General features: G+C 50.9%; 6 protein-coding genes across 6 annotated transcripts; 5 read left to right on the forward strand and 1 right to left on the reverse strand.

Annotated features, from left to right (window-relative positions):
• The first annotated feature begins 19 nt into the window (after positions 1 to 19).
• On the forward strand, positions 20 to 4,223 carry C7974DRAFT_16170 (uncharacterized protein). The gene has a single exon (XM_046135957.1). The coding sequence runs from the start codon at positions 288 to 290 to the stop codon at positions 3,903 to 3,905; it is 3,618 nt and encodes a 1,205-aa protein (XP_046002934.1). The 5' UTR covers positions 20 to 287; the 3' UTR covers positions 3,906 to 4,223.
• A 1,025-nt stretch (positions 4,224 to 5,248) lies between these two features.
• On the forward strand, positions 5,249 to 6,031 carry C7974DRAFT_371328 (necrosis inducing protein-domain-containing protein; the record flags this gene model as incomplete). Its single annotated transcript, XM_046140011.1, has 2 exons — positions 5,249 to 5,481; positions 5,533 to 6,031. 2 exons carry the CDS (start codon positions 5,249 to 5,251, stop codon positions 6,029 to 6,031), a joined length of 732 nt encoding a protein of 243 aa, XP_046002935.1.
• A 2,158-nt stretch (positions 6,032 to 8,189) lies between these two features.
• Positions 8,190 to 10,377, forward strand: C7974DRAFT_383079 (peptidase S8/S53 domain-containing protein). Its single transcript, XM_046140731.1, has 3 exons — positions 8,190 to 8,458; positions 8,511 to 8,727; positions 8,777 to 10,377. The coding sequence occupies exons 1-3, from the start codon at positions 8,246 to 8,248 to the stop codon at positions 10,087 to 10,089; spliced, it is 1,743 nt and encodes a 580-aa protein (XP_046002936.1). The 5' UTR covers positions 8,190 to 8,245; the 3' UTR covers positions 10,090 to 10,377.
• An 886-nt stretch (positions 10,378 to 11,263) lies between these two features.
• On the reverse strand, positions 11,264 to 16,217 carry C7974DRAFT_383081 (P-loop containing nucleoside triphosphate hydrolase protein). The gene is made up of 9 exons (XM_046140732.1): positions 15,979 to 16,217; positions 15,641 to 15,929; positions 15,542 to 15,590; positions 15,180 to 15,371; positions 14,045 to 15,122; positions 13,725 to 13,990; positions 13,332 to 13,668; positions 11,672 to 13,285; positions 11,264 to 11,618 (listed from the first exon to the last, which is right to left on the reverse strand). The coding sequence occupies exons 1-9, from the start codon at positions 16,120 to 16,122 to the stop codon at positions 11,478 to 11,480; spliced, it is 4,110 nt and encodes a 1,369-aa protein (XP_046002937.1). The 5' UTR covers positions 16,123 to 16,217; the 3' UTR covers positions 11,264 to 11,477.
• Positions 16,218 to 17,946: 1,729 nt separating this feature from the next.
• Positions 17,947 to 20,525, forward strand: C7974DRAFT_16291 (fungal-specific transcription factor domain-containing protein). The gene is made up of 2 exons (XM_046135986.1): positions 17,947 to 18,202; positions 18,256 to 20,525. Exons 1-2 carry the CDS (start codon positions 17,964 to 17,966, stop codon positions 20,279 to 20,281), a joined length of 2,265 nt encoding a protein of 754 aa, XP_046002938.1. The 5' UTR covers positions 17,947 to 17,963; the 3' UTR covers positions 20,282 to 20,525.
• A 298-nt stretch (positions 20,526 to 20,823) lies between these two features.
• C7974DRAFT_439455 (putative cytochrome P450 oxidoreductase) lies at positions 20,824 to 22,757 on the forward strand (the record flags this gene model as incomplete). The annotated part of the gene is made up of 6 exons (XM_046145280.1): positions 20,824 to 20,932; positions 20,984 to 21,047; positions 21,097 to 21,476; positions 21,528 to 21,617; positions 21,676 to 22,152; positions 22,211 to 22,757. The coding sequence occupies 6 exons, from the start codon at positions 20,824 to 20,826 to the stop codon at positions 22,666 to 22,668; spliced, it is 1,578 nt and encodes a 525-aa protein (XP_046002939.1). The 3' UTR covers positions 22,669 to 22,757.
• Between the last annotated feature and the right edge of the window lie 909 nt (positions 22,758 to 23,666).

Genomic DNA, 23,666 nt, shown 5'->3' on the forward strand with positions numbered 1-23,666 from the left:
CAACAGCTAGAAGGTGCTTGTGGGGATCTCGGACCGGCCAGAACAGCGAAAGGCCGTTTGCAGTTATTGCGGGCTCAGCCGCAGCTGGATGCCGCTCAGGTACCGTTATCCGCTCGTTGCACCGTTGACAAAGATGATATCAGCTGAGTAGAATAGAGGCTGCGATGGAGTAAGCACCAAGCAGGTTCGTGGATTCTGGAGCACATGAACATATAATAGAGTCAAAGTTCCTTACTCTGAAGCTTCCACTTGCAATAATCACTACAGCAGTGCATCGTCAAGCGGATATGACAAGGCCTGCCCAACTCGCACTGGTGCTGGCCCTCATTGGCCGAGTAGCGGCCTCGTGCCCCGGCTGGTCCGACAACTGCTCCGCAAACCCAAGCCCGCAGCGTCGCTCCAACGATTTCAACTTCCACACCGAAACATGCAACCTCAAGTGGAAATACGACTGCACCGCCCGCAGCCGAGGCGGCGAGCTGCAGCAGAAACCGCCGGCTTTCTCGTTGTGCAATGCGTGGGGCGAGCCGGCCGGGCTGCTGCCCGTTGACGCCTACACACTGGCGATGCAGAAAAACGACTTTGCCCCGGACTCGGCCCAGATGACGCTGCACGGCCTGTGGCCTGGATCGGAGAACGGCAGCGGGGCGAAGAACCAGCCATACGGCTGCCAGAATGGCGAGGAATTTGACGAGGCGATCCTCGATACATTTGATGGCCTGCTGAGCTACTTTTGGCCGACAGACCCACAGTACAACAACACAGTGCAATGTTTCATTCTGTCTGAGTGGATGAAGCATGGCACCTGTGCGGTGATCCCTGGTCAAGATGGTGCAGCGTTCCGGCTGCCGCAGGAGGCCTACTTCCGCACGGCGTTTGTCATGGCCAATGAGTTCAACGCAAACCAGGTGCTGCGCAGGCAGCTGCAGAATCTGCAGCCTCTCATTAGCACCCGCTGCGTGCAATGCGCGTATCTGGCAACTGTTAGCTGGACCGAGACCAGCGTGGCGAGCGTGCCGCGCATGTCAGGCGATTGCGTTGACCAGTGCTTTGCGTGCGGTAACCACTGGGACACGTGTGTGCCCGCGCAACTGGTCAGTACTGTGCCGCTGGACGCCGGTAACGCGCCGCTCGTGGAGAACAGTGGGAGTAGCAGTGACGTCAATCTGCTGGATTTTACTATGCCGGCCTTCATGAACAGCAGCAACACGTCCCCCTGGGAGGGTACGTGGCGCTCGTTTGGCGCCGAGCAGGATGGGTCGGGCAAGTTCGAGTTCATGCAGAACTTCACCGACAACGTGCAGACTGTGACCACCGACAGCCCGTATCCCCAGACATGCGCCTACGAACAGACCGGCCTTGGCCAGCTGACACTGCGGTGCGGCGGCGACAAGCCGCACGTGGAGGACTGCCTGGTGCAGCGTCTGCCGGATGTCGGCGGGCTCGAGGCAGGCTTCCTGGCGTGCAATCACAGCGGGCAGCCCGCGCCGGCGAGCTTCTACGCCGCCATGGACACGCCCGGATGCGGTAACTTTCTCATGTTCCGCGGCAAGGCTGCGGCAGCGGGCCGTGCCGTGTCTCCGGATGTGGCCCCCGGCAATGCGTCGGCGCCTGAGAGCATGGCGCTGCTGGGTTCGTGGCGCTCTCTGCAGGTATCCAGCGGCCACCAAGAGGGTCTCGCGCAGTGGAACTTCACTGCCGATGGCCAGGCGGCGCTGCAGTGGCCAAACTACCCCGACCGCGGCGTGCAGCGCTACGCTGTGTCGCACAAGGACGGCGATGCCAGCGTGGTGCTCCTGGCTGGCACCAACGGCACCGTCGCCACCTGTCGCTTCGAATTCCAGTACCAGCCCGTGTACTCGTATGCTGTGCTTGACTGCGAGGCGTCGAGCCCTAACAACACGCTGCACAGCACGCAATGGGCCATGGGCCGGTGCAACCCGTGTAGCGCCCACTGCCGTTACTCATGCGACGCCGACAACGACTTCTGCGGCGCCGGCACGTGTGACCCGGCCGATGAAGCGCAGACACCACCGCCTCGCTATACGAACGCGACATTCGAAGACAGCCAGCCCTGGTGCTCGCCCCAGGACGCCAGCTGCTGGCCCACCACCGAGGCCATCCGTCAGCTGGAGGAGGCGCTGGACCCAACGGTGCCCCGGCTCGGCGTGCAGTGGAGCAGCTACCCGCAGCCGCAGCCCGCGCCGGTACCAGTGGGCGCCATCAACAATCAGTCCTTCTACGGCCTAGGCAGCAGCCCCAACGGCCTCGCAGCGCTCTACTACTACGAAGATGTGCGTGAGATGCAGCGCCCGTGCTTCCCCCAGGCCGGTGGTCCAGCCGTGTGGAACACAGTATCGGACATGTGCAAGGCGGCGCTGCACCAGAACGAGTACCGCGATTGGAACCCCTTCATTGTTGTGTTCCCTCTCAATGAGCGCCATGTCGCCGCCGCCCTCAGCTTTGCCGCAAACCACCGCCTGTGCATCGCCACAGCCGGCACCGGCCACGAGTACCTCAGTCGCAACTCGTGCCCGACGGGCGGCATCCTGATCCGGACCATCCTGCTCAAGGACAAGACTTTTACGCCCACGTGGGACGAGGACCCGGCTCTGGCGCCCGCTGGCGCCTTCCGCTTCGGCGCCGGCGCCATCTTTGCCGAGATGCACGCCTTCTCGGCGGAGCACGCCCGCGTGATTTCCTCAGGCTGGTGCTCCACCGTTGGCATGGCGGGCTTCCATCTCGGCGGCGGTCACGGGCCCTTCGCACCGTCCATGGGCCTTGGCGTCGACAACCTGCTGGAGCTGGAAGTGCTGCAGGTCGGCCGCGACGCCTACGGCCAGCCCGTTGTCCACAAAAAGGTTGCCAGTCGCCGCCAGGACCCGCAGCTCTTCTGGGCCATACGCGGCGGCGGCGGCAGTGTCTGGGGCGTGGTCCTCTCCATGACGATCCGCGCCCACACTGTGCCTGACGGCGGCCTTAGCCGCGTCGCTATGGTGCAGAACGGCACTTTCTGCCCGGACTCGCAGAAGTTTGGCTACGAGTGGCTGCGCGGCATGTGGACTCGCTTCAGCGCGTGGCAGCTGAAGCTCAACCAAAAAGTCAGCACACAGCCCGGCTTCTTCATCAACACCACCCTGTACAAGCCGGGTGATCTCTGCAGTGTCACGTGGCAGTTCAGCTTTGAGTACTTTTATGCTGGTGCGCAGACAGAGCAAGAGTATGTTTTGGTCCGCGACGGCCTCAAGGACGTGCTGCAAACCGAGAGCGTGCAGGAGACCAACTTCAAGTCGGCCTATGAGTACCTCCTCTCCATGCCGCCCGACAAGTTTGGCCTCGCCGCTGCGAACCCGCTGCCAGAGCCGCACCCTCCGTCGGACGCAGCCACGGGCTCTCAGAACTCGGTCTTCGTCTCGCGCCAGGCCATGCAAACACAGTTCGCCTCGACCATGATGAACGTTCTGGATATATGCGTCGCCTCGCTGAAGAACCCCGACCCGACGTCGCCAGATTCCACGGGCCGCCGCTGCGGATTCCACTACCTCTACACGTCGCTGACGGGTAATCTGGGCAGCCCGCAGCCCGGTGACACGGCCATTTCGCCGGGCTTCCGCTCGGCTCTCATGCTGTGGAATGCGCGTACCCTGACAACGCAGCAGGCCAACGACACGCTGTATCGGCTAGGGCCGAACAGCTATTTCTCGGAGAGCTCGTATGTGATGCACAACTGGACGGCGAGGTACTGGGACCAGAAGTCGTACGAGCAGTTGCTTGCTGTGAAGAAGGCGCATGACCCGGGCAATCATTTCTGGTGCCACCACTGTGTCGGTGATAATCCGGATGATGCGTATGGGATGCCAATGCGTGCTGCGGTAGGCAACGCTTCGGATAGCAGGTTGCAGTAGTAGTTGTGTTGGCTACGTTTGATGTTCTGACGTGCGAATACGTGGGACCACGCTGGGCTGCGTACAATCCGTAGCGCAGCGTGCGGCCCAGATGAGGTCGCAGCGACACTTGTGAGTATCGCAGAGTACCGGGCCGTCGCGAAGATGTCAGGAGAGACCAGCTTCCAGCAATTAGAGCATATGACGTACGCAGAGCGCTTGCTTCCTATGCTGTTAGCCGAAGACGAAGTTGGCCAACCTGGAGATAGCTGACGAGACCTTACACAATTACCTAAGTTTTTGAGATCCTCGGTATGGAGACGGTCTAACTGGAGAGCAACTTCCTCATCTAGAGAAGGATGTCGCGCTAGTTAACATGCTCAAGTCAATCCAAGAACGCCGACTGACACATACTCCTTGCATAAATTAATTGCGACAGTCTTTCTTGCTGGGGAAAAGACACTGGAGAAGTCGACGGCTCTTCTGGACGCCACTTCCTACTAAAGGCGCACAAGAAAACCGCACCAGTATCTACACCATAAGTCTCTAAGATTAAGTCATCTGTCTTCTAGCTCTTGGCCTCTTTCACAACCCTGCACTTAAGTCGCGATGACAAAAAACCTCTTGCCATCGGGTCTGCGAGCATAAAGGCCTACGATGCTCGCCGCAGGTTGGGCATGGAAGGCTAGATCTGCTGCTTACAAGCGTAGTAACCGTGCGGGCTTAGCACACTGTGTTTTTCTTGAGGCTCTTCACGGTAGGCTAGGCGTGGCTGAGCACATTATCGCCAAGACTGACTTCGGCTCTACTTAACATACATCGCGCTGTGGTTGTGATCGGTAAACTTGCCATCCATGCTAGGTCCCGAACATCATCGAGAAATTCCGTCAGTTCGGCTTAGTGCAAGTCTGCGCGCATGAACAACAATAAACCATCTTGAGGCTCAGCACGAGTTCTTCACTCCCTCATTAATTAGAGCAGCGGAGTGTACGAGACCTGTAGTCGTGTTCCGCATTACCGGTGACTGCTCGATATGCGAAAGCGAATCCGTGGTTCTTTGTTTAAGCACTAGGTTGCACCCAACAGTGAGTTATGCTAGGATCCCTGCATTGTGTAAAGCTCGTACGGCGACATTTCGATTCAATATAGCTCTCCACTGCTACCAGCACCAGTACCACCGCGCAATCGTCCCGACTCGTATAACCTCATTGAGCCAAGACTGAGGAACGACGTCGTTCAATCGCTGGTGTTCCAAAATATATAAGACATGTCGCAGCCCTGACATAGGTATCCAGCACAGCATCTTTCAGATCCTCAAAACACCCTCACTGAGATTTCCTCTATCATCTATCTTTGTCTTCAAGATGCGCTTCACTACTATCCTGTCCTCTGTAGCTTTGGCTACCAGCGTCTTCGCCGCTCCTACCCCTGGAGACCTTGAGACTCGCGCTGTGGTGAACCACGATTCTCTCAATCCCATTTCCACTCGCTTGCAAGGTGGAAGGATTGGTCGTGCAATCCAGATGTTCACTCCTCTGCTCCATATTGCCCATGGCTGCCAGCCGTACACTGCTGTCGATGATGCTGGAAACACTAGGTAAGAACAGAAAGCAGAACAAACATCGAGATGGACTAACTCTAGCTTCAGTGGAGGACTCCAAGACACTGGCAACGTCAGCGCCGGCTGCCGCGACGGCAACAAAGGCCAGATCTACGCCCGTGCTGCATGGCACAGAGGCAAGTTCGGTATCATGTACGCCTGGTACTTCCCTAAAGACCAGCCTATCGCAGGCAACGTTGCTGGTGGCCACCGTCATGACTGGGAGAACGTCGTCGTCTGGATTGACAACCCTGCCAACGATAACCCCCGTATCCTCGGTGGTGCTGCTTCCGGGCACGGCTCGTACAAACGTACCAACAACCCTATTCGCCAGGGCAACAATGTAAAGGTCGAATACTTTACTACCTTCCCGACCAACCATGAGCTCCAGTTCACAAACACTGTTGGCAGGAGCTATTGGATTAGCGATTGGGACCGTATGCCTGCTGCGGCCCAGGGGGCGCTTGCAAACACGAATTTTGGTAGTGCAAATGTGCCTTTCAAGCCCGCCAACTTCATCAACAATCTCGACAGGGCTTTTGTTTAAGGAATTGCGCAATCAGAATCGCACTGACAGTTGTTTTCTGTCGTTTATGTATACTACGCTGCCGTCTATTACGCTCTTTCATGTATTGTTACGCATTTCTTTCTTGTATCTAATATTTGTTCTTTCAATGTGTATTGATTTGAGGTTTGTCCTCTTGCTATAATTTACAAATGATTAAGCCCAAGACCCACTGTGTATCTTTTTCTGCAACGCGGATTTGATATAATGATTCATTTCTTCTTACGTGATTCCAAGGTCTCAAGTATGCAAAACACGACTGGGATTGTAATCGCTGACCCCATTAGTAAGGAACATGCGATTGTTTCTCATCCTTTACTATATCTTGGGACTGCTCTGTTTTGTAGCTGTCTTCCCTTCTTCGTATCAACGCCTGGTGTCTTGTGCTTCACGGCCCAGTCTGCGTCCGTCGTCTTCGTGACACTCTTAACACTATCAGTACGACATCTCGAGTTTAATCTCTACGTCTGGGGCGAGAAGAAGTGCAAGTTCATTGTGCCGCGGCTGGGGTACACGCTAACGAACAAGGAGTAGTCTGAAGCCTGCAGCTGGATGCTCGGACTGTACCCAACAAGCGATGTTTCTCAACATGCCCGGTGCGACCTCGAATTCCATCCCCTGTCGCGACTATCACCGTTCATTGCTATCCAGAAAGCGAGGGAATACCGGAATATTGAAGGGGCCATAGACGAGATATTGCATGTCGGCACTCGCCACGCCCTTGTTGTCTTAGCTGCTCTAGAGCGATCTCGAGTGCCTCTGCTGTTGTATTGAAGAAGGGATGGGACGTATGAGCTGATCGGGACGTGTTTCGTGCGGACGGAGAGTAGAGCGAAACAATGCTCAGCGCCAAAAGATTGTTTGGGCTCCTAGATGAAAAGTAGAGCGATCTCGATCTTCTCCTTGCTGGTATGCTCTAACAGTCTGTGGAAACAAAAGTAGATTTTTCTTATTCAATACAAAAGTACTATTTACTGCCAATTCTATCTTCAATGCGGGATCTTCAGTATCGAGTAACGGCTTTAAATTTGTTGCGGTGAGATGTGACTAAATGTCTGATACACAGGTGTTTCCTAGAAAGGTACCTGCAACCCTCAACACGTCCGGATGAATTGTGACTAGTGATATAGACAACCATCAGCTCACCCGCACTATCATCGAAAGATTAATGAACAGGGGCTCATGGGTCAGTCAACGCTTACATTACACCCAGCCTCGTGAAACTTCAACAGATCGTAGGAAGCGGCTAAGCGGCTGCCTTATTAGCTGCAGAGACAACTATTCATCGAGCTCAACTTCGAAGTTCACAGAGTTCTCTACCACGAACAAAAGCGCCTCGTTTGATATGATAACTGTTGAGAGGATAAGTTGGCTCACTGATTGAGCGGATCAAGGCATGGTCAACGTGAAGGATCTCACCAGTTGACGCCAGCCAATCGGACGAATACGCACGATCAGCACACAAAGGGGTTAGCGCGCACGATCAGTTTGGTATAAGTACCAACCCACTCAGTAGATACAACGATGGATGAAATTGATCACTCATTCTCGCACCTGATCAGCTGCTCAAGTCTTCTAGCTTTCCACAATAACCCATTGTCATTGTTGGCTTACAGTGTGGAGGAGGAGGTTCATCAGCCAGCGTATGTAGTGGATTGTAGTCAACTCTTAGAAAGTTACGCAACATCATTAAAGATGACGACTACATCCGATATTGCGTTGCGTTCCCATGGTGCGGCAGGTCTTAATCAGTCGCTTTCTCGACCTCGGCTTAACTAAGCGCTCGGCCTCATCCCCGCCAGCACCAGATTACGAGACCCAATACCCAGACTGTATCAGCCAGGGCATAGAACAGCGTGTACAAAGAACCCTCCTCATTCATACAAGCGGATTCTACTCCGAGCGCGTGTAAGGTTGTGGGCGGATTGATCGCCGTTGAAAAGCTTGCTCATGCATTGGCAAAGCTTAGCAAGCTTCCTCTTTCGGCTTCTCCGTTCGGCGCGAGTGCAATCTACAATGCGCGATCCTTGCGATTTATCAACTACATCAGGCAGGTACTAAAACGATCATGCTCACATGCCGCTACTTTCATACAAGCTATCGGAAGAGACTGTGGTGCGATTTGCAGCAACAAGGTGTATAAATGAAAGCGACAAGCTTTGTACTTTTCTAAGTAGCTTTCTCGTTTGCTGCAAAATGCACGTCTCTACAGTTGTCACTTTCGCAGCTTTGCTGTGTGTTTCCAATGCACTGCCGACTAGCAATGTTGTGTTGGAAAAGCTTGACGGCGCTCCACCAGGATGGGTTCTCGATGAACCTGCCACATTTGACAGAAATGCCACCACCATGACACTCAAGATTCACCTTGTGAGCCAAGGCATGGACAAATTTCACCAACTTGCCATGGACGTAAGCGTATCACTTGTCGCCATGATCAATCTCGTGTGCTGAACGAACACAGATTGCAACACCAGGTAGCCCGCAGTACGGCAACCATCTTGATCATAAACAGATACTAGCGATGACTGCACCCAAAGAGGAATCAGTAAATCTCGTGCAAGAGTGGCTTCAGGGCCAGATACCCGGTGCCAAGATGACCATGACGGGCGAGTATCTTACTGTCGAAGATAGTATCGATGCCATTGAAAGCCTTTTGAAAACTACATACCACACCTACGGTAAGATAGCTGCATCCCGATTTTGCACTCACCTGACTTACTTCGAAAGTGAACAAGGAGACAAACGCACGTGTGCTTCGAACACTCGAGTATAGCATTCCCTCGGCGCTGGTCGGCCACCTGGACATGATTCAGCCTACCACATACTTCGGCGTCAAGCAGCTGCGATCGACAGTTTCTGAGCACCATGCTATCGAAAAGGAAGAATTTCGCGTTGAAGCAGCTCAGGCTGTGACTGGATGCACCGGCACCCGTATCACGCCTACGTGCCTTGCCAATCTGTACAACTTTGCGAACGCAAAGAACGAGAGCGTGGGACTTCTTGGTGTGGCAGGGTTCCTTGAGGAATACGCTATCAAAGCAGACTTCACAACCTTCCTCTCCAGCTATGCTTACTTCAATAACAAAGCAAGGTCGTTCACGTGCACAGGGGTCAATGGTGGCACTTGCCCGACATCGCCAGCAGGCATTGAGGCCAACCTGGATGTTCAGTACGCGGGTAGCATCGCAAGTTCTGTACCAATGACTTACTACAGCACGGCTGGCCGAGGGCAGTGGCTAGGCAGCGGTTCCAACACCAATGAACCATATCTCGAATTTTTGAACTACCTGCTAGCTCTTCCAGCAGCCTCGCTTCCCAACACGCTCTCCATTTCATACGGCGACGACGAAGCTACTGTGCCGCTTTCGTATGCAACAAATGTGTGCAATCTGTTCTCCCAGCTTGGAGCTCGCGGTGTTTCCATCCTCATCTCTTCGGGCGACTCTGGAGTGGGCACCTCATGCAAGGTGAACGGCAAAACCTCATTCACAACAGCATTTCCGGCAGGTTGCCCCTGGGTCACAACGGTCGGCGGAACTACAGGTAACTCTCCCGAGAGTGCGTGGTCGTCTGGTGGCGGTGGATTCTCTGAGATCTTTGGACGTCCGAGCTACCAGAATGCGACCGTCAACAAGTGGCTCACAAGCGACACCACCCACAGCGCCGTGACAAACTACTTCAATTCTTCTGGTCGCGCCTATCCAGACATCTCGGCACAAGCTACAAACTTTGTCATCGTGGCCTCTGGCTCCGCACAGTCCGTGTCAGGTACATCGTGCTCTGCACCGACCACGGCGGGCATCTTTCAGCTTCTGAATAGTGCTCGAATTGCTGCTGGAAAGAAGGGCCTCGGCTTTCTCAACCCCTGGCTGTACAGTACTGCGAGTACCGGGTTCACAGATATCAAGAGCGGCAAGATTGGTGGATGCAGCGGTGTCATCTCTGGAGCAGGATTTAGCGCTGTTGCTGGCTGGGATCCTGCGACGGGCCTCGGTACACCAAATTACGAGAGCTTACTTACTTTCGCATCATCTACCTAACTTGTGGTTAGGTAGCCGATCCCAAATGTGGCGGAACATTATGCGGATCTATTAGCCTTGACAAGAGCGACCACACTTTAGATCGCAACGTGTAAAGTTGCCAGCGACATATTTGTGAGAGAATACAATCCTGTAGGTCCTCATACTACTGCTTCAGGATGCCTCACGATGTTGAGTTTATAAGTTTTTTCTCTCTTCTCTCGAGTGGATAGATAGAACAATAGCTGTCATCGTTCGACCATTCCATTATAAGTACCAGGTCAGCAGAAATTTAAATTTTCAAGTAACTCTTCTGTAGTGTACTTGTACGACCGTGACACAAGTATCAGTTTCTCTCTCTTAATAGTAATGCGCTTTGCTGTTCTCGGAAGTTCTCCCTGAATGGCTTCGACTTCGAGGGTGCAGGGCTCCTTTGTCTTCACAAATCGCTTCAGGACTCGGTGGTAGCATTATGCAACCAACTCGATAACACGACGATACTCCTCGAAGATCCTATGTGAAATGTAATTTTAAATGTCGCACCATCAAGGTATATCGTGGCCTATCGGAGCGCCATCAGGAGTGTATATGTAACACAAGATCCGAGCAATTGGTCCCCTGTAAGTATCGAGATGACCGTAAGCAGGGATCAGTCATCCATTGTTCCTTGATGTTTTTGCAAGGATCGTTGTAGGGGTCTACACAAATCGCCAACAATTATATGAGTGGGATGAGGGTCTTGTGGTGGGGAATCTGATGTTGCGCAGGAGAGACACGAGTCTTGTTGGGATGAGATAGTAGAGATCTTCCTGCTATAATGAGAGAGAGATTGGTCTATGGGACAGGAAGAGCCAGATTGATAGTGGCGTGGTTTGTGAGGATGTTGAGAGTGCAGAAGGCGTGGAATGAGTGCTTTTCATGGCTCTAAGGTTGCTCAACATTTGCGAAGCGAGCGAAAGTGGTAGTGATCTAGGATAATATCAGGGGGTGAGGCGCTGAGAATAAAGGCAACTTACGCAACGACAAGAGCTTATAATTATGAAAGGCAGTCTGACGGTCAGAGGATGGGGATTGGCGTGTATAGGAGGGACTTAAGAACTACAGAACTCACCCAGTTCCTTGGTCTGCTACCATGGTGTCACTCACCCTTGTGCATAGATTTAATAAACTGAATATGCTAGTTGATCAGTAAGAACCCTCTATGTATCAAGCATGACACATCCACATTATGTGTGGATACCGGAATAGAACACCCAGGTATACGACAACTTGTTCGCATTTCATGTTGTCCTGGAGTAGTGATACATTACTGCTGATGCTGAACAGCCATAACTAAGCTCAAATTAAGTCCTCCCTATAAAAGTAATTCTATGATACATCTAGGTATACAACATAACCCTGAAGGGGTCCTATCCTGTTTTACGCTTCCATTTCTTGATCTTCGTTAGATAGGTGCCCACTATAACGGCGGTGAAATTGAATGCAATGAACCCAATGAAGATGCCAACGTTACGGTATCGATTCTCAACGTTGTAACCAAAAGGTTGGTACTGACAAGATTTGTTAGTCTCATTTGACACGTGGTATCGTGGTGGTGACTTACGTAGTCCTGGCCAAACTCGTACCGACAGTATTCGCAGTTGCCTTGATCATCAGGATTGAGAAGATATCCGGTCGCAGACTCCAGGAATGGGCGAGCGAAATCGATGCAGGTGGTGTTTCCTGGAGAATTGAACAATGTGACCTCGCTAGACGTGCAATGTACTGGTGTCCCGTACAGAGAGTTGGTGGTCAGGCCTTCAGACAAGTAGTACAGAGGGGAAACCTCGAAGTACCAGCGCCAGCCAGCTGGGGTCAGGTCTCTGGCTGTCAAAGTACCCGCAAAGGTATTGACAAACATGTAGAAGAACCCGTTGGCCATGAGCGACGCATTAAGATTCGGCATCCAAGCCACAATAAGGAATGAAAGACTGACGATGAAGACATGAAGTAGCCAGTAGCACAACAGGGAGTACCCTGCGTGTGCAGCATCTTGCTGAAGACCTGCGGGGTAATACCACAAAAGCCAATAGATCAGCGCCGTGATCAAGGTAAAGGGCAGCTCGACGATGATGGTGCTCAAGACGAACACGATCCAAGAGTAGGATCGACTGGCTTTCTCCCGATATATGAAGATGTCCCGGAAAGCAGAGAAACGCGGTTGTAAGGCAAGACCAAGTGGCGGGCCCATGAGGAATGACATGAAGGTGGTGAAGACCCGGTTGTAGGCGCCTTGCTGGGTAGAAGGGATGTTCAGATATGTCAGCCCGTTCAGCAGGCCGTTGGAAAGGTTCAGCCAGAGCTTCGCAGAAAAGTACTGCGGTTCGCGCCAATACCAAAGCCAGGTGCGCTTGAGGATGACCTGCAACTGATAGTTGAGTGTTGTGGCATATAGATTCTCGTGCAAATCTTCCGCTGAAGATGACTCCGGGTTATCTTGCATCTTCTCTTCTCGTTCGTGTTTCTCTTTGCTTTGGAGCCAAATATCGGCCCAGTCTATCGTGACTTGAGATCGAGAACCAGCGCCCACAGTTGACAGCAGATATTCCGCAGGATTTTCTTCTGGTACCTTGCAAGGCTCGACATGCTGGGCGAAGTATTTGAGCGCAGTCGAACAGTGTTCTCCCAAGGGTCCTTCATAAACAGCTCTACCCCCCTTGGCAAGAAGTAACAAGTTGTCAAATCCATCCATCAGAATGGCCGAAGGCTGATGGATTGTGCAGAGAATCGTGTAGCCAGACCGGGACAATTTTTTCAAAAGTTGAATGATCGAAATGGCAGATTGACCATCCAAGCCAGATGTTGGCTCATCCAAGAACAGTATTTCAGGCTTAGCAGCCATCTCGATTCCCACTGATACACGTTTTCGCTGCTCTAGATTTAGCCCAGCGCCAGGGACTCCTATCAATGCATCGGCAATGTTTTCGATCTCCAGTAGTTCCATGACTTCTTCGACGTATGCGTTCTTTTCCTCCAACGGGATTGAGGTAGGTCGACGTAGGTACGCTGGAAGCCTCAGAGCCTCACGCACAGTTTGAGTGGGTAGATGCACATCTTGTTGCTGAACATAGCCCATACGCCGGTGGAACGACTTCGGGAGCGGAGATCCGTCCAGGTACAGTGTACCTTTGAGCTTTCCAACATCGGAACGGCCGGCAAGAGTATTGAGAAGAGTAGTCTGTGAATTTGTCAGAAATGCCCTTGGGTGAGGATGGTGACCGAACCTTTCCAGCTCCAGAAACGCCCATTAGCGCCGTCATTGAGCTTGGTGCAATGTACCCATTAAGGTGATTCAGCAATACCTTCTGCTCGCCTTTAAGATCAACAGTGAGATGAAGATCCCTCCACGAAAGCGATCGGCCTTTTTCAAGACTAGCTGAAGTGTGTTCCTTTTCAGTGGAGCCAGTGGATATCCTTACGGGGGACGCACTTTCTGAGTTCTGTGCTTCTGCGTCCTTGTCTTGTGTGCTACTAGAGGCTGAAACGACCCCGAATTCGGTCCGCCGATAGAATACGGTAGCCATAAGGCCAGCTGGTGACTTTAAGAGCTCCATAGCAAGTCTTGGGTGTAGGGTTAGCTACGAAATTTAAAAGTCTGATCCAGGGGTATCACTTACCCTACGAGTACGGCGAAAAGGACAAACAGGCCAGCATTGATTCCGATGTTCCGCCAAAGATGAGAATTATCAAACCCATAGAGCACTTCAAGATACGCCGAGCCTTCTACGAATTCATTTCCGGGCACAGAGCCTTGAATAGCGCAGGCCTGGTTCGCAACATCGGTGAAGTCTGGGCCTCGGGGTATAAGATCGTTGGGACTACAAGAGTACTGTTGGGACCCAACCTCGTTGATCATAAGTGACTCAAAGGCATAATACATTGGCTGTGATACCGTCAGAGGTATGACCAAACAGAAAAGGGTGAGAACATGACTTACGTTAAGGTATCGAAACCACTTCAGCCAGACTTGCATCTGCGGAGGTGGAATGTACCAACCTGTATATATGACCAGCGTTGTAAGAAAAAACCCCACTGGCAATCCAGCCTTCTCGACGCTCGGCGATAGAACAGCGATGAACCGGAAGAACATGGAGAGAGTCAAATGGGAAATGTAGGCGATGAGGAAAAAGATAAAGAAGCGGTCCGCTTTGCGTTGGAGATTAGCCAAGAAATACATCGGTATGTTGTAAGCAATGGCCACAACTTTCCAGACGATATCCGTCATGATTTGCCCATAGCCATAGGATAATGGGTGGTAGAATCGGTATCTTTTGTGCTTCAACAACAGCGGGCGCTGTGCGAAAGTGTTGCCGAACTCGCTCATGGATTGTAAACCTGGTATCATGATTGTATAAAATACAACAGATGAAACTTGGTATAGGCTTTGAGAAGAGTGTGGGAGGTCGTAGAAAACCGTTCCTAGGATGATACTCTGCATAACCATACAAATTGCTTCAATTATCCAGGAGTTGTAGTCGGTTATGAAGATTCGATATTGACGGTGTGCGCAAAGTAGGATCTGCATCCAGATAGGAACCGGGTATCGAGGGCCTGGTGAGACTTGTTTCGTACTGGTTTGGTCGCGACCTTCATCGTTCAGAGCATTGTCGAGCTTCAAAGCCAATTCTTTGCCTTCTTGACTTTGTCGAAAAGCTTGTGCGAGCTCTTCAGGACTTTGAGGCACCTTCCAAGGCTCAACACCTTCACGTAGGTGTCGCGCTTTCGGTTCAGCGGACATGGAGTTCAAGAAGTCAGTGATCGACATCATTTGAGGGCAGGCAAACCCTAGATTCTCAAAGTAAGCTTTGGCAGAACCTATTGGTCCGTAGTAGATGCATCTTCCAGAGTTGATGATCAAAGCTTTATCAAATAGAGGAACCATCTCGTCGCTACCTTGGTACAAGCTTACGGCAACACCCATGTTAGTCTGACGAGCATACTCGTGTAACATCTGGACGAACTCTAGAGCTGTGGAGGAGTCTAGACCTGCGGTTGGGTTGTCATAACAGAGAAGACTGTTTTTCCGGGTTAGAGAAGGTTCACAGTGAGTTTCAGGGGTTCGAGAAACTTACTCTGGACATGTTATGAAGGCTTCAGCGAGTGAGACGCGTCGCCTTTCGCCACCGCTAACGCCCGAAATCTTGTGATCTCCCACTTTAGTGTCAAGGATGTGATCAATGCCGAACAATTGAGCGAGAACAACGACTGTCCCGTCAATGTCACTCTTCGACATGACATTTCCAAATCTGGATTTGGTTGCGAACCTGGCATGGGTTAGCAAAAGCTCGCACTCTAATGCCAAGACCGCGCGATCATCTCATGTAGTCAGTCTTCGTGTCTTGGATGTTTGCTGAGTTTTTTCTTGGTCAGACGAAACTTTGCTCAAGAAAACCTCGGGGCATTCATCAACCCATTTGCAGCACTTTGTACTAACCTCAATGTTTCTTTCACGGTCAAGCTTGGGAAATGAATGTCATCCTCGGCTAAGACTGTTGTCAGCCTTGCTCACCGGTAAACTTTCGAGACAGCGTACCACAGAAGGTCGTCTCTGCTGGCGCATCGGTGGCTTTGAAGTCCGCTTGCTTTCCGCTGTACACAATCGATCCGGTCGTGCCTATGTACTCTTCGTGTAGATGGCAAAGGGCCTTCAAGAATGACGTGCAACCGCTACCAGGTCTCCCGATGACCATCAACAGTTCGCCTGGCTCAAGCCGACCGCAGAAGTCATGAAGTAGCTTGCGTGTAGGTGTCTTGTGACGGAAGTTCGAAATTATGTTCGTATAGCGCTGGAACATAGAACCGATAGTAGGCGCGATCTCATGCTTGACATATTCAGTAAGCGAATTTAGCACCGGATCAAGACAATCTTACGCCACGGCCAGCCCCTTCAAGCTCAAGATGATTCCATCCGATCGTATTTCCTTCACTCCTCACCGATGTCTGACATGCACTGATGAAATTAGCTACCAATTCGGTTACTGGTACTGCTTTCTTTTTCTCTTTGTCGTTGGCCATATCGTTTGAAATGCGCGCGCCCAATGGATGAAGTCACTACTCAGGCAAAAAGAACCCAACTATAGAAGTACCTTCGCATGCGAGACATAGATTGCTAATCGTTGTAGATTGGTAATCAGGAGTGGAACCTTGGCTGGCGTAGTCGCACGCCTCGGAGTTTCCTATTTCGAACTCCGGAACGCAGGGAGCTCGGATAGATCCTTTCTTATCTCCCTGAGTCGTGTTCAGGATACGACATACACCACGACCTTGACGATCCTTTCACAATTTTTTATACTGGGTTATTCTGAATTCGTTTCACAATGCATGAGCCTGTTTCATCTGGCGCTTGCAACTGCACGCGGAATATCGTAGAAACGTACTTGGACAGGTAGGGTAGTACCCGGAGGTCTAATTCGGATTTTGGGTGGGTACGATAGCGTAAGGGAGTGCCATCATTGGGAGGTGGGCCAAACAGTTCGCCCGCGAATTCTTCCTCATACCTCCTGTTTAGTTCACTCGCTTAAGGCACGTGACAAGCTCGTGACTACGATGCCCGACCATTGACTAGGTAGGTGCTGTAAAGAAGAGCGTGTCAAGTAACCAAACGACTCGATGAGAGGGCGGACTGGAGATAACTTGTGATACGGATTCTACTGCTTGCTGCCCGTTGAGTTCTCGCATATCCGTCAGTGACCGTTAAAAACTAGTTCGCTAGGGTGCAGAGTTCGGTCATACCTATATGTGCTGCAGCGGAGACCACAAGTCTAAGTGTTTACGTGCAGCGCGCTGCTCTTCTCCACGAATGAGAACACTTTGCGGCCTCGGGAAGTTGTGCCTAAATATTGAGCTAATAATACCTAGCAGCAGGTCGCGTATCTCGCGTAGTTACCATACGAAAGCTGCAGCCACTTGGTAGGTTGCCATTTTATATACCCTTGTACCAGTCTTGAGATACTCTGGACGTATCGGCAAGCACCGATAAAAGTGTGATGCTGAGACTTAAGCCGCACACAGCCTATCGTCACTGCTGTGCCGGGATATGATTTACCTAGGTAAGCACACTGACCGTAAACTCTACTGCGGCAGTGTCCGCTACTTGCTTATCGTGCTATCAGTTCACGTCATTCTCAAGGATTCTGACGGGATGCGCAGATCAGCAACTCAAAGCCCCGTCCGTTCGGCAATCTCACGCACTATCACTGGTGATTACTTCGACGTCGTTCAAGCTAATGCTTTACAGATAATCTGTGCTACTACAACAACCTTCTCGTAGAAAGGCATCACTGCGGAGCAATGTGATGACGGTACAACCGTATGATGGTCTTTTAGGTTAAACATAAACCTGTTATTAAGGCATAGGTTGTACCTTGAAGAGAATATAAACGTCTCAAATTATAGCGTCTCCAGAGCATCGAGGGTACTCCAGTACATCGATCCAAAGCTCCACTGACTATGAATTCGTGACTAAGTATATAGGCTACTGCCAAGGTAGTCATTGATAGTCTCAAGAAACAGGCTCATCCCGGTCTCGTGTATGAAATACACTGACGGATTGGCGAGGGCTCATCATGCACCGTTTTCAGTCCTCGAGGCGAGGCGCAATCATTCAAGATACAACCCAGGTACATACCTACCTAGGCAGGTACAGCACGTACGCGCGTTCTCGGCCCTTCTCAATCCATTGATATGATTTTAATAACAACTTGGTCTCACAGTACCTGCCGAGCACGTTCCGACGGCGTTTGAACTTCTTGTCCGAGCTCAGCCTCTAAGCGGGTCGGCAAGCGGGTCGGCGAACCTTATCTACGTAAGTCCAAGGCACGCCCTGATATTTTGCGCCACGTACTGCAGTCACACTGATGATGATGTTTACTACTCTTACATCCGATATGAACGTTATTGACATACGTTCACAAAAGTCCAGGTCCACTGCCCAGTCGAAACGTGCACAAGTCGCACGAGCGTGCAATTATTGTCGCACGAACCGAATCAAATGCGACGAGGACCTGCCATGCACACAGTGTCGCCAGCGAGGTTTATCATGTGATAGCTCTTCGAAAACAGCTGCTGTCAGTGTTTCACTGCCTGCAGCTAGCAGGTATATCCAATGTCATCTAATCATCTCCTACTGCCCGCCTAACATGTCCGTAGGAAGAATCAGCGCCTGAAGGAGCGCATCAAAGAGCTCGAAGGCCAGCTGAAGCAGAAGTCGCCAGAAAATTCTGGCGACGGAAACACGGCGATAGTTCTCGCATCACAGGCGCAGGCCCCAGACACCAATAAATTTCGCGAAAGCAGCCCACGGTCTGAATCGGGCCCCACAAGAATCGCAGATCGAGACCAGGTATTCGGACCGGCTCGCGACGGCCCGAGCCCGCTGTCACTAACTTATTTGGTCAAACGCCTCCTTCGTCATCTTTGCGAAAACCTCGATAGATCAAGCCTGGATTTCACTGTTCCACAAGTCGTCGAACCAATGTCGAATTCAGCCCTGTTCACGCCTTCAGAAACGCTCCATGCACTTTCTCGAACTGAAGAAGAGCTGTTTCTGTACCCTCTCTGGGAATCGTTCCACCCAATATACCCTGTGCTCTCATACGAGGACTTCCACCACCATTACAACGGCTTATGGATCAGTCCGCCAGAAGATCAGCCCCGCAGTCCCTCGGCACTTGTTGACAGTCTTCTGGCTGTCTGCACTCAGTACTCTAGCACGTTCATGCATGATGATTCTGGACGTCTACAGGATTATCCCGTCACCCGCGTTGGTTATCCTTATTACTTTCGTAGCCAGTCCTTGCTCGCGAAAGAACTGGAATCTCCATCTATCACGACAGTCCAAGCTTTTGTTTATTGCATCATCTATCTTTACAACTCTTCTCTACTCAATACCGCGTATCACACCTTGGGTATGGCTGTCCGAGTCTTACACACTCTTCACCTCGACTCTCTGTCGCAGGTGAGCACTACATTCGATCAGCAAGATCAACACGCTCGCATATTTTGGACGTTATACCGACTGGATATGGCTATCTCTATGTCCTTGGATCGCCCGTTCCTCGTCCGTCTGGAAGATGTACCATATTCTCTGCCTGAGAAAGCAGACAATAATCCACACATAATCAGCAGTCCTTTCTTACGAACAAGCGCCAACCTTGAGATCAATTGGATGAGTTTTCACATGTATCGTGTCCGGCTTGCAGCAACATTTCACGGGATCACAAGCGATCTTCAAAAGCGGCTTGTCAAGATCCGGCAAGGATCGAAATCTTTCGACATCCATGACGAACCCGCTGCGCTCGAGGATCTGGCAATGACACTTGAGCAGGAATCCGATGCCATGAATGACTGGGTGAAATCCGTACCCGAGTTGTTGAAAGTTCGCCGACACGCCGACAGCGAACCCTTGTCTACAGACCGTGTGAGCCTGAACCTGGACTCTACGAGCCCGATCTGGCTCCAGAGACAACAACTGATTCTTGAGTTGACATATCATGATAACCAATTGTCAATTCACCGGCCTTTCCTGCGCATCTCACTCAAAACGTCTTCCTTCCAGCCCCACACCGATCGCATGGGACTCAAGGCGCTCTCACACGCTCTTGCTATAACGGATATTTTACAGGCTCTCTCTGGAACTGAGATCTTGAGAGGATGGCTCCCGTTGGTTAGGCTTCAATGGAATGCAGTTCTCTGCATTTTGTGTTTTGTTATCGGCAACCCAATATGTCCCTTCACTGCGGCCGCCCGTAAAGGTCTACAGGCAGCTACCCAATTTTTTGAGAATGTGGGGAACTATTTCCCATCGGCTCATAGCGCTGTCAGTATTCTCAACTATCTTATGTCGCTAGGAGACTCTCTCACAGCAAGATATCGGCGCCGCATAGATCCGCGCAGCTCACCAAAAACGACTTCAAAACCCTGGTCTGAGACTCAGCAAATCATACCATCCTCAGGCGAAATTCCTATGTTCTCGCCGAGTCTAGATGACTATCTCTACCCAACCTTGACACCCGACGTGTCACGTCCTATGTCTTCTTCTAGCCTGGATACAGCTTTCCCTTTCACACATCCTTCCGGTCAAATGACTCATACTTTACCTGACAGCTTCCTATCTCAGGAACTGCTCAATCTTGAGATGATGATGAACTATGGTGGCAACGACAAGCCCAGTTGATACCAAGACAGGTCGAAGCAACTTCAAACCTAAACCCCTGCCTTCTCTTCCCGAACTCTTCCTCTACGCCTGAAAGTTGTCGATCTCCTTTTGAAATTGAGCATCATAGAGTTAGACTTTACATTATCGACCATTAGACGATGAACCTTCCAAAGAATTTTTGATTTTAGAAGGGCCCTTCCGTGTGTTCTATCTATCTGTTCGGTTCCACCCTCAGCTTCCTGTTTCAGAGTCCACAACGCACGGATATGATTACGGTACAAAGCTTCTGCCTATTTGGGACTCCGATAATGAACGTGTCTGTCTACTCCGGACTCCCAAATAGGCTCCGGCTTTTCGCGCATTCGATAGATAGCTCTATTATTCAGCACGACACTAGCATTGTTTGGATCATCATCTCCTTTCGTACGACCCAGCTCAGTCTCTTAGCCTGGTTTTCAGCGAGTCCAGCTTCTTAATGAAGCCTCACGCTACACCGCAGGTCTGCATAAAACTTTCTAGATTGCCAAGAACCAGTTTCATGACATCTAGACCATTGGATCATGGAGGGAAATCCCGTTCTACTATTTGGCGGTGTGTTGGCAGTGCTGTTGTGTCTACTGATACGAAATGCATTTGTGTATGGTCACCGCACAGCACATATGCCCAATGGTATGTATCTCGTAGCGACAACCTCAGATCTAAACTGCTGACTGCTACAAGGACCGCCCACTTTGCCATTCATTGGAAATGCACATTTGATTCCTGGTGCCTATACACACATTCGGTAGGTTAATCCATTCAACTCGGCTGCGCATCGAGCTAAATATTTGTAGTTTTACTGAGTGGAGCAAGAAATATGGGAAACTGTTCATGCTCAAGGTTGGCAACGCCAATATGGCAGTAATAACCGATCGTCGTCTAGTGAAGGAGGTTGTCGATCGGAAGAGCGCCATTTACAGCCACAGACCTCACTCATATGTCTCTCACGAGCTCATAACTAGGGGTAACCATCTCTTAGTCATGCACTATGGGAACAAATGGCGCACATTTCGGCGATTAGTTCACCAGCATTTGATGGAGTCCATGGTAGACAGTCAACATCTCGATATCGTTAACGCTGAAGCCATCCAGATGGTCAGAGACTATCTCCTGAAGCCAAAAGATCATATGCTACATCCAAAACGATACAGCAATAGTATCACCAACTCGATTGGTATGACGGAAGCCCTTGCATTGCTGGCCTACTAATACTTATTTTTACTAGTCTATGGTATTCGCACACCCGACGAACAGAGCAACAATATGCAGCGTTTGTACAAGCTCATGGAAGAGTGGTCTCAAATCATGGAACAGGGTCAGAAAACCCAAACCCCCTACTTCCTAGCCAGACCACTGATGTTGAGGATTCTTAGGTGCAACTCCCCCGGTGGATCTCTTCCCGTTCCTAAAGCTTCTACCTGAGCGTTTCTTTGGAAACTACGTTACACGAGCCCGTGGCATTGGCAGCCAGATGGAGAATCTGTATACGGACATACTTCACCAGGTCGAAAAGCGTCGCGAGAGCGGCCAAAATCTAGACTCGTTCATGGACCGAGTACTTGACAGTCAAGGAAAGAATGAACTGTCTCAACATCAGCTAAAGTTCATTGGTGGAGTTCTAATGGAAGGCGGCTCAGATACAAGTTCGAGTTTGACTCTGGCTATCATTCAAGCTCTTGTCCTGAACCCCGAAATCCAGCGCAAAGCCCACGCAGAGATTGACCGAGTAGTGGGTCACGGTCGCTCTCCAGTCTGGGACGACATGAAGAACCTACCTTACATTAACATGATTGTGAAGGAAGGCCATCGATGGCGACCTATCCTTCCTCTCTGCTTCCCACACGCTCTTGGTGAAGTTAAGTATAGATTTCGTGATCTCAAGCTTATCATGCTGATGGTGCGATACAGATGATTGGGTAGATGGAAAATTCCTCCCCAAAGGAACAATAGTTGTCATCAACACGTGGGGCATTCACATGGACCCACAACAACCGCACGACCCGTCCAAATTCATACCAGAGAGGTATGCAGAGCATCCACTCCTTGCCCCTGAATACGTACCTGGAGGCTTTGGAGAACGTGATCACTACGGATACGGCGTGGGCCGTAGGATCTGTCCCGGCATCCACTTGGCTGAGCGGAATATGATGGTCGGAATCGCGAAGCTTCTATGGGCCTTCAATTTCGAAAGGGGTAGTGGTCCTCTCGATGACGATCCAGTCAACGGGTATCATCACGGCTTCCTATATTGCGCCAAGGATTATGCATGTGATCCGGTTGTCAGAAGCGAAGAGATCCGATCTACCATTGCGAAAGAGTTTGCAATTGCGACGACTGAGGTGTTCAGTCGCTTTGGAGAGGGCTAAGTGACTTTGTAGCGCAACTAACTGTTAGCACAACTGCTCCAAACTACCCTGCTTCCTACAGAGCCCAAGCATCACCCTCTTGTGCGTTATTTTTCATTCATCTTCAGAAAGCAATTCTTAGGGGTTCGGGCATCACCATGCCACAAGTCCGCATTTGCACTCCATTTTGATTGTTAGTCATAAATGATCAAAGTCCGAATATTGGATTGTGTATGATTATGTGAGGCTATTTGGGAGATCTGTGTTGGTCTGACACAAACCGAGCTAAACGAACCTTGACAAATCCTCATCTTGATGTACTGAGAGATCATTCGTGATTAGAGCTGCGGAGCCATGCGTGGAATGGCCACAAAGCTCATCCAAGTTTCTTCCAGTCATACCTACGACCTTGTTCTTGTGGACTCCCGTTTGCTACCTCGTCACCTGCTGTGATTTGTCAGACAGAATACGGACCCACTTCCTGTGATTGAGTATCGTCGCCACGAGGCGTATCGCATCCTCCTTTTACTAAATAGTAAGTGGATTTTCAATGGTAAAAGTTGGTCTTCAATACCCCAATTTCCAGCAGCGTTCATCTTACAGTCGCAATCGAGTTGAACGTGATCCATATGCATGGTCTCAGCTCGTATCTGGCTTCCATCGCGTCCGCCGCGCCATTGTGAACACCCTGCTATGGATTTCCAGTGCTCCGAATTGAGACTTCCATGCCCGGCCCTTGATAGGACTGCCTGCTGTCCACGGAATTGCAGCATCTACTTTGCCTCCTACCCTCTATCGTGCGTCCGTTGTCTCCGAGACACATGGTTTAAGGATGTACATCACTAAGTTCCTTTTAGCGATTCCGAAACCTGGGTACTAAATAAGAAGTAACTCCGCAACCCCTTACAACAATAAGAATTATGGGGCGAGAAATATGGATCCGGCGATCGTTGCTACATACGACCAGATCCCATATCTTTGCGGAGTATCCCAAAAAGGCAACCCTTACCAATCATCGG

This window comes from Boeremia exigua, assembly GCF_020726555.1.
Source record: "Boeremia exigua strain MPI-SDFR-AT-0100 chromosome Unknown C7974scaffold_1, whole genome shotgun sequence".
Taxonomy (NCBI): Eukaryota; Fungi; Ascomycota; class Dothideomycetes; order Pleosporales; family Didymellaceae; genus Boeremia; species Boeremia exigua.

Excerpts from the sequence above, each read along its gene's own strand:
- C7974DRAFT_16170 (XM_046135957.1), top strand. The coding sequence starts at position 288 with ATGACAAGGCCTGCCCAACTCGCACTGGTGCTGGCCCTCATTGGCCGA.
- C7974DRAFT_383079 (XM_046140731.1), top strand. The coding sequence starts at position 8,246 with ATGCACGTCTCTACAGTTGTCACTTTCGCAGCTTTGCTGTGTGTTTCC. Across the intron at positions 8,459-8,510 it reads TTCACCAACTTGCCATGGAC|ATTGCAACACCAGGTAGCCC; the intron begins GTAAGCGTATCA and ends GAACGAACACAG. Across the intron at positions 8,728-8,776 it reads AACTACATACCACACCTACG|TGAACAAGGAGACAAACGCA; the intron begins GTAAGATAGCTG and ends TTACTTCGAAAG.
- C7974DRAFT_383081 (XM_046140732.1), bottom strand. The coding sequence starts at position 16,122 with ATGGCCAACGACAAAGAGAAAAAGAAAGCAGTACCAGTAACCGAATTG. Across the intron at positions 15,372-15,541 it reads ACCGTGAAAGAAACATTGAG|GTTCGCAACCAAATCCAGAT; the intron begins GTTAGTACAAAG and ends AACCCATGCCAG. Across the intron at positions 13,286-13,331 it reads GCGTTTCTGGAGCTGGAAAG|ACTACTCTTCTCAATACTCT; the intron begins GTTCGGTCACCA and ends ACAAATTCACAG.
- C7974DRAFT_16291 (XM_046135986.1), top strand. The coding sequence starts at position 17,964 with ATGATGATGTTTACTACTCTTACATCCGATATGAACGTTATTGACATA. Across the intron at positions 18,203-18,255 it reads TCACTGCCTGCAGCTAGCAG|GAAGAATCAGCGCCTGAAGG; the intron begins GTATATCCAATG and ends ACATGTCCGTAG.